The sequence below is a fragment of the Nothobranchius furzeri genome, chromosome 7 (genome assembly GCF_043380555.1).
Source record: "Nothobranchius furzeri strain GRZ-AD chromosome 7, NfurGRZ-RIMD1, whole genome shotgun sequence".
NCBI lineage: Eukaryota > Metazoa > Chordata > Actinopteri > Cyprinodontiformes > Nothobranchiidae > Nothobranchius > Nothobranchius furzeri.
The window spans coordinates 70,905,657-70,918,789 of NC_091747.1; the positions used below are offsets into that span (position 1 = coordinate 70,905,657).

Here is a 13,133-nt window from a genome sequence, read left to right on the forward strand (position 1 = left end):
GCAGATTTGAATATCATACCATAGCAAAATTTTTTCTGAAACAGCATGGCAGCTAACCGAAATGCTGTTCGGATTAAAATCAAGCACAAGGCAATAAAAGCATAGTCAACAATAAAAACACATAGAAGGAATTCAGATCCTTTGCTCCGATATTTAACTCAAGTCTTTTCCACTTCTTCTCATCATTCTTGGGATGGTCCCACACCTTCATTGGAGTTCAGCTGTGTTTAACTATGCTGACTGGACTTGATTAGGAAAGCCACACACCTGTCTACATAAGACCTTTCAGCTCACAGTGCAATGTCAGAGCAAATGACAATCATGAGGTCAAAGGAACTGCCTGAAGAGCTCAGAGACAGAATTGTGGCAAGGCACAGATCTGACCAAGGTTAAGGTTCCTAAGAGCACGGTGGCCTCAATAATCCTTACATGAAAGACGTTTGGGACGACCAGAACCCTTCCTAGAGCAGGCCGTCTGGCCCAACTGAGCGACTGGGGAGAAATGCCTTGGTGAGAGAGGTAAAGGAGAACCCAAAGATCGCTGTGGCTGAGCTTCAGAGACAGTCAGAAGATGGGAGAAATTTGTAGAAGTCAACCATCACTGCAGCCCTCCACTACTCAAGGCTTCATGGTAGAGTGGCTCGTCGGAAGCCTCTGGTCAGTGTAGGACAGAAAGCTCCCCACAGTGAAGCATGGCAGTGGCAGCATCATGCTGTGGGGTGTTTTTCAGCTACAGGTACAGGACGACTGGTTGGAATCGAAGGAACGATGAATGCAACCAAGCACAGGGACATCCTGGACAAGACCCTTCTCCAGAGTGTTCAGGACCTCTGACTGGGCCGAAGGTTTACCTTCCAACATGACAATGACCCTAAGCACACAGCTAACATAATGAAGGAGCGGCTTCAGGGCAACTCTGTGACTGTTCTTGAATGCCCCTAACCCAACCAGAGTCCTGACATATAGCTAATTTCCATTTACCAATTTGGCATGGAAAGGGAAGGATCTGATCGCTAATTTTTCTGTTTCCATTGTAAAACTGATCCAGACAACCTACCCGGACCGTGCCGGTCACAAGACTTTTTTGGCCTCCTTCTTTTAGGTCCAAAAGTTAAAGCCCAATAAAAATGTTAAGGATGGAAACAGCCAGAGTGGATTTTTTAAATGAAAAATGGGAGAAATACAAGGAGGTGCTACGACGCACTGGACAGAGCCGTGTCCAGGACTTTTAAAATGGGGTGGCCCATGTGGGGCACTTGTTTATTCATGGATGGCACCAATGGATATGCTTATTTATTTATTTACACAAATCGTTTATTTATTTATTTACTTTCTAGTGAATTTTTGAGTTTCACATTGCACAATCACCTTTTTTTCCCTCTTCATCTTCTACTTTTGTGGTGGTTAGCAAGTCACTTCTTGTTACATTACTGCCACCAACTGGAGTTGAGTGGGACTCTAAATACTATGTATGTGAGTATGAAAAAATATTAATATTAATACTACACACCTGGGCTAGAAAACAAGATGAAAGGTGCATGCAACCACACACTATTTTGGAGTTTACAACCCAAGCCGTTTGTCGACAATGTAAAGTCAGTTTAAACTGGAACTTAATGGGATGGCACCTGGGGTGGCCAATCAGATTCTAAGGGTGGCATGTGCTACCCCAGGCCACTCCCTGGTCACGCCCCTGGCGCTGGATGCTATTTATAGTAACAGACCAAGGCAGCAAGGCAGGCCTCTGGACTCAGTGACCGCATTCTGGAGTCACTTGTGGAACTTATGGTCAGCATTTTGTTTTTGCCTGTAGCTCTGTAGACCATGAGGACCCAAACTGCAATAGAAACGTTCGCCTGAAAATTGCAGACCCATACCGGAACACGCCGGTCCTTCTCATTCCATGCCAAAATGGTCAATGGAAATGAGTTATTATTGAGCGTCTCTGGAGAGACCTAAAAATGGCTTTTCACCAAAGTTCACCATCCAACCTGACAGAACTGGAGAGGATCCCCAGATCCAGGTGTAAGAAACTTGTTGTGTCTGTACATGGAGGTAATTTTCACTTAAGAAGTGGGGGAGACATGGGGGGGGGGGGGGGGTATCTTTACAGAATGTTCTAATGGGAAACCGGCTTCAACACAAACGGTTGTTTTCTGCTTGGTCCTAGAGCTCAACCAGTGTCAATTTAATATAAAGTAATGTTTTGGATGGTAAAAAGTGCAGGGGTCAAAACTTGACTTTGGAAAACGTGGGGGGGACATGTCCCCCCTGTCCCCCCCTTGAAATTACGTCCATGCGTCTGTACCAAGACGGCTCATGGCTGTAGCTCAGAAGGGTACTTCAACTAATTACTGAGCAAAGGGTCTGCATACTTAGGACCATGTGATATTTCAGCTTTTCTTTTTTAATAAATTTGTACACATTTCTAAAATTCTGTTTTTCTGTCAGTACGCGGTGCTGTGTGTACATCAATGAGAAAAAATGAATTTAATGGATTTTAGCAAACGGCTGCAAAATAACAAAGAGTTAAAAATTGTTGGGGGTCTGAATCCTTTCTGTACCCACTGTCTATCTCATGGAGGGAACGCAAAACAACAGATGATCAGCCGACCTCCATGCCCGTTTTGACACATAGCGAGTAACCAGATCTACCAGGTAAGCTGGGACCAAACCGCTCAGGGCTTTGAAAACAAAGGTTAAAAGATAATGATAAAGATCAGATCATTTTTATTATTGAAAGAGACTGAGCTCACTTTTCCAGTGATTCTACGTATTTTCTTTTGGACATTTTATAAAATAAAGAACACAAGCGAAGCACATAGTTATACAGGGTGAAATGTGAAAGACCCATTCTCACAGGGAGGAAAACACGAAGAAAGGACATCAAGAAACTTGGCAACATAAAACGAACAACAAAATGACAATAGAACATTGTAAGACTTGCTGGATCAAAGTTAATGGTGGGAGAAAATAAAACCAATTGGGTCACACAGATTCCATATTTAGTGCAAGAAAACAAAACAAAATAATAGAAGAATAAAAAGTATTAAATAATCATTGCAGTTAAAACGTGTTCAGCTCCATCTTTTCAAGTGTCCAACATAAGGACAGAGCATGGACGTAATTTTCACTTTAGAAGTGCAGGGGACCTGGGGGTGGGGGTGGGGGTGGGGTATCTTTACAGTATGTTCAAATGGGAAACATGCTTATACAAAAAAACGGTTGTTTTCTGCTTAGTCCTAGAGCTCAACCAGTGTCAATTTAATATAAAGTAATATTGTTTTTGGATGTTAAAAAGTGCAGGGGTCAAAACTTGACTTTGGAAAAAGTGGGGGGGACCTGTCCCCCCCCCCCCCCCCCCCCCAAATTACGTCCATGGGACAGAGACTCACTTCGCCTAAATAAAGTACCTCAATCATACAATCATATTTCCATGAGACACAAGCCTTATCTTTCAAAGAGGAAAAACATGGCTGAGTGTCTCTGGTCACAAGGGCCTGGATGTGAACGAAGGAGTTGTCATGGAAATTTCTCTGTCTCGCTGACTTCCTGTCATCCTTCCAGTTCCTTACTGGAAGCCAGAAACAATGTTTGGTCAACCCGTTTATGGATAATTGCCATGATGATAACGTTTAAATTGTGTGTGTGTGTGTGTGTGTGTGTGTGTGTGTGTGTGTGTGTGTGTGTGTGTGCGTGTGTGCGTGCGTACGTGCAAACGTGACACTATGCACAGTTCCTCTGTGCAGACACACCTCTAAAGTCTGAGCAGCTGATGATTGAGTTAAAGACAATCAGGATCACCGTTTTTCAAAAGGACAACAGAGAATCGCGACACAGTGACATCGGCAGGCTGCTTTTCCTCGTAAAACCAGAGGACACTGTTCTAAGATTTCACACATTAGCTTTAGATGTGAGTAGCTAATTTTATGTATGCCTCTTAGCACCGTATCTCACGAAGCTCTGGGTGGCGTTTTTTAAAACTCAGACTAATTATCGGACGGTCAGCCCAAAACAAGATGTCCGCCTCGGCTTAATGACATTAGCAAACTCTCAGATGATTGTTCCACTAAGTTTCCTGTAATCATGAAAGGAAGTTTTCAGATGACCCTGCTGTTGTTGGTTTGGACCTGAACGGGTTCAGAAGGGATTCAGAGGAGCTCACTGATCACTGGACAACAAACAACCGAATCATTAAAGCTGTAATAGCAAACGTGGAAAACAAATTAGCTTTAAACATTTTTCATGCCTCTGAACAACTTTCTAACTACAGCTATAAATATATTGTGAAGAGAAAACAAAAAAATAATTATTAGTGGTTGTGACGAAGTGGTATGGATGATTTCCCACTCGCCCCTGTAATTTATTTCTGTAGCCTGCTGACACTGTGACAGGGGATATTTTAACCAGACTGAGGCCTAGTCCACACGTAGCCGGGGTTTTTTAAAAACGAATATCCGCCCCTCCAAAAACTTGCATCCACACCACCGCGTTTTAAAAACAGACTCTGTCCACACGTACCCGGATAAATACGTTGTTAAGGACATGCCAGACCTGTGGGTGGCAGTACTTCCCCCGTTCTTAACCTCGTCCTTCGTCTGTGGTCTTCCACAAGGAGCAGTAATTCCGCTTGCAAAAACAAACAAGCAAAACGCGCTTGGACGATTGATAAAGCGAGCGCAGCTCTGAGGGCATCCATGCTGTCGGCTAGTGTAAACACAGGTCGCACACGTGATGTCAGCATTTTTCTGTCGCGGAAAGTGACGTTGCGGATCTTAAAACTCCGGTTTTGTCTGTCCACACGCAGACACCCAAAACGGAGAAAACGCAGATCTTCACTTTGGCCGGAGTTTTTAAAAAGATCCATTTCCGTGTGAAAAAACTCCGTTTTCGTGTGGATGACAGGCCAAAACGTAGAAAAATATCTACGTTTTGGCAGATCCCCGGCTACGTGTGGACAGGGCCTGAAACCCTCTGCCAAAAACGCAGCTCGGACCAAAAGCAACTATTGGACCACCTGGTTGACGGTCTCGCCAACATTCAGCATTTCCCTGGGTCCTCCATCCATTACGTACTTGTGTATTTATTAAACAGGACACTATTGGTGTGAGAGGTTCCACTCAATGATATTAGAATCGGAGAAACAGCCGGCTGTTATCACAAACTGCATGGGAAACATGGGATGGATTTTAAAGCAACACTAAAGAGTTTTTAACATTTTAAATGCTTTTAAACTGGTTTCAGTGGTTCTTCAACCAGAAATGTGAACAACTTCACATTGGACAACAACACCGTCAACCAGATACTCTATTTAACAGTTTTGTGTTTCAGGTAGGAACTCTGGAAGGATTCTACCTGCTTTACGACAATAGCTGTTTACAGCGCTGGTAGCTCATTTAAAAGCTAGCAGTTGGCTGTCTCAGTTCAGCAACAAACAATAAAAAGCTCAAGGAAAATAATTCTGCTCGTTCTATGTTGGCATCATGACAGAATGGAAGTAAAAAAGAGCAATGCCTTTGGAAGTGGAACAAAGAGCAAAAACCAGAATGAACATCTACAATCGCTTACTCGTCTGAGAGAGCTAAAGGAGGCTACGTAATTACAGGCTGATGGTGACCTAGCTTTGTTGCTACTGGACTTCTAAGTAATAATGTTTTTTGTCCAGGGTGGCTCTTTTTAAGTCATGGCTTATTTTAGGATCAGCTGGTTTGTGTTAGCATTAGCTTGTTAGCATTATCTACAGCAGACCTTTGTTGTTTACAACAGTTGTAATTCCACTTTCAGCCAATAGGAGGGAGAAGTGGGAGAACTTTGGTGTTGATTAAACAAAATTATTAATTAATAATCACTGGGTTTGCACCTAGTTCTAAAATGTATTTTTCAACAACTAAAAATGAGAAAAACTGTAATTCACACATCAGGGTTTATAAATCACACACAATCCTAAAATGATAAGCAACAGGTAACATGAACTAGCTCAAAAAAATGTTATGCTTTCATCCTGCTGCTCTTTACAGGGTATCTGCAGGTTTAAGAAAGCCAAATTTAAGACTTTTTAAGACCTTTTTTAAGGCCAATTGGACCAAATTTAAGCTACTTTCTAAAATTAAATTTAAACTATAATTTCCAGCTATTGCGAACGTGGGATTAGCCATCCAGTTACCATAAAAGTTGCACATCCCCATGGCGCAATCTCCCACTAGCTTAACCAGCTAATGTGCTCATCTAAAAAAGCCCCCTTTCACAACCAACTGAATGTGTACGGTTCCACTTATGCCAACATCGTACACAAAAAATGTTGAACACTAACTAGAAATTCATGAAAATTGAAATAAAATAATCTTGTTTATTGGGTCTTTGGTAATTTAAGACCTTTGGAAACTGTATTTATGGATTATTTGTCATTTTTAAGGATTTTTAAGGCCTTAAATTTGGAAAAGCAAATTTAAGACTTTTTAAGGACCCGCGGATACCCTGCTTTAGTTTTAATGCTTGACGGCACGTCCTCAAATTGTAGAGTAATCAAATGTACCAGTGGAAGGACATCTTGCAGGTACCCTGAATTCTGTCACACCTGTTTTACACATAAATATAAAATAAACAAACAACACAGCAGCTTGTTTGCTCCCAGACTCCTTTATGCACCACTTCACTCTCAGAAACCAAATGTCCTTCAAGACGTAACTGCGAAAAGCAAAGATTTTCATCACCTTCACAGAAGTCATTAAACATTGATCTGAAACGCTCATTCACTTGCAGTTAATAATTTCACACAAGAGAAACAGATCAGTTTGCTGACCAATTTAAAATCTGTTATTTCTGGATTGTATAGCAGCTAAAAGTTCCTGTCAGACACATGAAAACAGCGTCAGTCAGCGTAAACAAAGCTTCTTCCTGCTGTGATAAAACGCGTCCAGGGAAAAGGCTTTATCGGCTTCCTTTACATCTGGACTCCACCAGTTTATAAACAAAGCAAGTTGAGAAAACAAAGAGACAACAATACGCTTTGTGTGGATTTCACTCTACCAGCTGGTGTTATCCCATCATCTGATGTCCACTTTGTTTCACTCATTTGAACGTTGTCCAGAGTTTCTTTTGGCTTTTTCAAAGGTTTTAAGTTAATTCTAAAAACAAGACACATGAATGCTTTTGAGTGTTTGTCATTTTTGCACAAAGGGGAAACGTCTGACTGTTGGGATAAATCCAGAGAAGGTGGAGCACACCAAAGATGAGACAGGCTGCATGAAATACATCAAATACTCGTCCCTGGAGTTTTTACAGGAAGAAACATTTGCACAATTTCAGCAGAAATAGGTAGTTCCAGTGGCGTGTCCAGATCTATTAAAATGGGGTGGCCCAGGTGAGGCACAACTTTGTGCATGGGTGGCACCAATGGTTATGCTTTTTTGTTTTTGTTTTACCCCCAAGCCTTTTGTGGACAATGAAAAGCCTATTTAAAGGTAAATTAGTGTGGTGGCACCTGGGGTGGTCATCCAGATTCCAAGGGTGGCATGTGCTACCCCAGACCACTCCCTGTACACGCCCCTGCATCTATGCCAGGTATTCTGTTGAGTGAAAAGTTTGCGAACCACAGTTCTAATACATATGAATCTTCTTGCTTCCATCTTAATTCTGCTGTATTGTACGTTTTCTGTTGCGGCGAAGAGATTTCTGCATCTATCAATAACCCGTAGCATACGTGCTTTTCTCTGCAAACATTTAATGAATTCTGAAGAACTACGTAAGTGATATTAACATTTCTCTCCAAGGATCTTTTTCTTTGGACTTTGGCTTCTTTTTCACCAACTTTCAGTTCAGTCTTTGTACCAGCATTGTGCCATATTCAGAGGAAAGTGAGCAAGTTCCAGAGCCGTGTCAAGGACTTTTAAAATGGGGTGGCCCATGTGGGGCACTTGTTCATGCATGGGGGGCACCAATGGTTATGCTTATTTATTTATTTACACAAATCGTTTATTTAGTTTTTTTCTTTACTTTCTAGTGAATTTTTGAGTTTCACATTGCACAATCACCATTTTTTCCTCTTCATCTTCTAGTTTTGTTGTGATTAGCAAGTCACTTCTTGTTGCATTACTGCCACCAACTGGAGTTGAGTGGGACACTAACTACTATTTACGTAAATATGAAAAAGTAATAAATAATATTAATACCACAGAAATGTTCTGTAGGCCTGGGCTAGTAAACAATGTTAAAGGTGCATGCTACCACACTATTTTGGAGTTTACAACCCAAGACTTTTGTCGACAATGTAAAGTCAGTTTAAAATGGAACTTGGTAGGGTGGCACCTGGAGTGGCCAATCAGATTCTAAGGGTGGCATGTGCTACCCCAGACCACTCCCTGGACACGCCCCTGGGTAGTTCTTCTGCATAAATATTTTACACCACCATAAACAGCACATTGGGATCATTTGAAACTGCACTAGCTAACTATGCATCTAGGGTGTTCTTAATGGTTCTGTCTGGACAACCAGGAAATGTGAAATGTATGGCAAAATGAAAGTTTTAAATCAATATTTGTTTTTATGTATTTTTTAGAAGTTTCTTCAGACTGATGCCATTCAAAGAACCCTACTTCTAAAAATCTGAACCACCATTTTAAATGGTCACAAGTGCAAAACCAGTTGGTAAAAGTGTTGAATGCTTGTTTAATCCATTCATTTGCAGTGGTCTGTAGTAGGAAGTCGTACTCGGGGGAGCCCTGGTGCAGCATTTTCAGGAGCTACAAGTGAGCCACTTCACAGCTGAGCTTCAGGCGACAGGATTTGGTCCTGATATTTCCTGATATCTGGACATCTCTTATTAGATGTGCGTCTGACACGATTTTCTCTGCAATAATGATGTTTTTTCTCCACAAACACAAGCCTGAAGGAGTGCTGCTGTGTGGTGGAGTCGTTAATTCTAATGAGTTGCTTCTAGCTGAGAGGTTCTCTGCTGTTTCATGGTGTAACATAACGGAGGTGCTATTCCACTGAAGGTTATTTACTCTCTCTCCACAGATGCCTCTGACACTAAGCTGCATGAGACTGCCTCATCGTCATGCATTCGCTTCTAAACGGCTTCCTTTCCAGCTCAACAGCAGAATGAAGACAAAGGACTCTTTCTTTTTAATAAATCAAAGAACTCCATTATTAATAAAGCTAATAAAACAAAGTGTTAGTCAATAATAAGATGTTGACAGATCTGTGAAATGACAATGTTATGATTAATATGCTTTAATAAGTAATATGACTTTAATCTAGCTGCACTAGACATTCTGACTACACCAGTGGTTCTTAACCTGGGTTCGATCGAACCCTAGGGGTTCGGTGAGTCGGTCTCAGGGGTTCGGTGGAGCCTTTGCCGCAGAGGTCCACCCCTCAGTCTAGTCTGCAGTTAGTGGGCACAGCCATTGAATGCGTCCTGCTCTGAGATTTCCTACCGGTCCGCTTTGAGGTCGCTGGTTTATGCAGCAGAGTGCGACCTCTGTATATGGGCTGTATATGTGTCTGAGTGAGACTCCCTACAGGTCCACTTTGAGAGCGCTGGATAAGCAGCAGAGTGAGACCTCCTTCTCAGTCGGGACCAGCGGTGTGCGTCAGTGACGTTGGGTTAGCGTGACGCCGACCCCACGTCCACCTCCAACCGCCAAAACGTGTGACTGTCGGTTTGTCGTGTGATTTCTTACGGAATATTTTAATCCATGCTAACTATGTCGGGCAAAAAAAGAAAGTGGTCGGACGAATATGTAAAACATGGATTTACATGTATCACGGAACGTGACGGGAGTCAGCGTCCCATCTGCATGATTTGCAATGCCAAGTTGAGCAACTCTAGTCTCGCACCTGCAAAACTGAAGGAACACTTCTTGAAGCTGCATGGAGATGGGGAATACAAGAACACAACGCTTGCTGAATTCAAGGTGAAGAGAGCCAGATTCGACGAAAAGGCCACTCTGCCTGCTCTTGGATTCGTACCCATCAACAAACCGATCCTCACAGCATCGTATGAAGTTGCTTATCTGATCGCAAAGCAGGGCAAACCGCAAACCATTGGCGAAACACTCGTAAAACCAGCTGCGTTAAAGATGGCGAATCTGATACTCGGAACAGCGGCTGAAGGTAAATTATCCCAAATTCCTCTTTCAAATGACACCATCAGCGACAGAATAGAGTGCATGAGTAAAGACATCTTGGCTCAAGTAGTCGCGGATCTGATTTCAAGCCCGGCAAAATTCAGCCTTCAACTCGACGAGACCACCGACGTTTCCAGTCTAAGCCAGCTTGCCGTTTTTGTGCGCTATGTGAAAGTCGACATGATAAAAGAAGAGTTTTTATTTTGTAAGCCTCTTACAACAACAACTAAGGCAGCTGATGTGAAGAAGCTTGTGGAGGACTTCTTCAGAGACAACAACCTTTCATGGGATATGGTTTCTGCAGTTTGTACGGACGGAGCTCCAGCGATGCTGGGAAGAAAGTCTGGTTTTGGCGCGCTAGTAAAAGCCGACACACCGCACATCATTGTTACACATTGCATTCTGCACAGGCATGCGTTGGCAACAAAAACCTTGCCGCCCAAAATGGCAGAAGTATTAAAAATTGTAGTGGAATGTGTAAACTATGTGCGCAATAGTGCTCTGAGGCACCGCATCTTCAGTGAACTGTGTAAAGAAATGGGCTCTGAATTCGAGGTACTTCTTTACCATTCGAATGTTCGGTGGTTATCCCGGGGACAGGTGCTGAATCGTGTTTTTGCCATGTGTGTGGAATTAGCCCAGTTTTTGCAAGAGCACCAACATTGTCATGCAGATTGCTTCAAAGATTCTGAGTTCATTCTCATTTTAGCATACATGGCTGATATATTCGCAGCTCTCAATCATCTAAATCAGCAGATGCAGGGTGGTGGAGTTAACATAATGGAAGCAGAAGAAAACCTGAAGGCTTTTCAAAAAAAGTTACCGTTATGGAAACGACGAGCAGAGAACAACAACTTCGCAAACTTCCCCCTTCTGGACGACTGTGTAAGTAAGATCGAAGATGTGTGTGGACTTGGAGACATATCTGTACCCATGGAACTGAAGCAAACAATTGCCACACACTTAGATGAGCTTGCGAAGTCTCTCGATGGATACTTCCCAACAAGAGCATCATATCCAGCATGGGTGAGACAGCCGTTCATGTTTGCTATTGAGACAGCAGATGTCAATGATGAATACCTCGACGAAATCATTGAACTTCAGCAGAGCCAGGTTCAACAGCAACTCTTCGGAACAACAACGCTCTCAACGTTTTGGTGTCAACAAATGGAAAAGTATCCAGTTATTGCTAAGAAGGCCCTGGATTTTTTTGTACCATTTGTTACAACATATCTTTGTGAGCAATCGTTTTCGAGGATGCTGGACATAAAAACTAAGAAAAGGAACAGACTTTGCTGTGAAAATGACATGAGACTGGCACTTTCCAAGGTGAAGCCACGCATATCTGAACTGGTCTCTCAAAGGCAACAGCAGAAGTCACACTGAGGTAAGTTGTTTTGAGTTCATGCACTGTGTTGGTTTTGTTATTTAAACAAGGTGATATTAATGCACAATTCATTTCGTAAACCAGTAAAAAAAATCATATTTTATTTTTTACTAAAGAAGGGTTCGGTGAATGAGCATATGAAACTGGTGGGGTTCGGTGCCTCCAACAAGGTTAAGAACCACTGGACTACACGTAATGTAAACGCATGACACATTGTTTACTCATCCAATCAGAACCTTCCTTTCTGAAGCGTGGCATAGTCTCTGTGGTGTTTATAAATCTGCCAACTTTGATTTGACCAGAAATCAAAACATCCAGATTAATAAAACCAGTCCCACGCCATCTTAGTTCAGCTCTCATCAGTTCTCTGAGTTCTCTACAGTTCACCGCTTGCTAAGCGAAGTGTCGGACCGGCCATCCGGACTTCTTTTTTTAAGCAAAGAACCAACAAGCTGGATAAAATCTGTTGCATTTCACCAACCAAGCAACGGTTCCTTTCAGAATAAAAGCTAAACTCACTGACGCTGTGAACCAACTGTCGCTTTTTACCTGGAGACAATCCAAAGACTAGTCTGACGTACTGCTGACGCTGTTTCATCGGCTCCATTACCGAAAGGGGGGGGGGGGGGGGGGGGGGGGGTCCGAGGACCTGGCATTCTGGATCTGTATCGAGGTCTCATCTCAAGGGTATGTGTAGAGCGACAAATGTGGCGTCTCATGTGTTTAAGAAACTCCGATCAAACTCTGATCATAGCTAAAGCAAAACATCACAACATCATTTAGACTTGCTTCTCCGGATACGAGAGTTCTGGTTATAACATCACTCACACCAGACCCATTCATCACTTAGAGTTAGAGTTAGTTTTGTTTAAAATTGTTTAGAAATAAATCTTCTTACAAGTTTTAAAGGTGGCTCTCTCTTCTCTTGTCTCTGACTTAATACAAGTGTTACATAATCCCTGCAATAAAAAGTTCCAATCTTCTGGTTAAAATAACCCAACGGTCCGTGAAATTGATTTCATATTTACTATGGAATCTTACATCTTACGGGTCCTTAATTAGATGTAAATGAACTCTTTTACAATGGACACTAAACCAACAACAGCCTTCCCCCGCTCTCCTCGAGCTCCCTCTCCTGGACACCCCCCTTCCTGGATTCACCCCGGCACTCCACCTACCCTCCCTAACTCCTCAGCTCCCTGTAAGTCTTAACTCTGCACCTAACTAGTTTTGGCTTGCCTCCCTGTACTCACCTGCTCCTCTTCTCTCCCCTCCTCAGACGCTGCGGTTCCGTTACAATCCACTGGGCCTTATCCAGTGCGTCCTCAGTTCCCGATTATTTTAATAAAGAAACTTTATTTTTACCTGTTTGGTGCGCGAGTGGAGATTCTGCATGTCTTGGGTTAAACTCGTCCCCAAAACCATGTCAGTAACCTATTCCAGTAATTACGCTCACACTGACAACACAGCATTTCTAAACGTCCCGCATGTCCCGCCCATCGACATCGACTCAAAAGTAAACAGCATCAACTAAAAATGCTGCGGTGTTTCTGTGATCTCCCTCAGAAATCCACAAATGACCAGCATGACTACAGCCGGCATAGGAGCCGGTCCAC

General features: G+C 42.7%; 1 protein-coding gene across 1 annotated transcript; it reads left to right on the forward strand.

Moving 5' to 3' along the window:
- Positions 1-9,707: 9,707 nt before the first annotated feature.
- Positions 9,708-11,516, forward strand: LOC129167040 (protein FAM200C-like). The gene has a single exon (XM_054750948.2). It carries the CDS (start codon positions 9,708-9,710, stop codon positions 11,514-11,516), a length of 1,809 nt encoding a protein of 602 aa, XP_054606923.2.
- Positions 11,517-13,133: the final 1,617 nt, after the last annotated feature.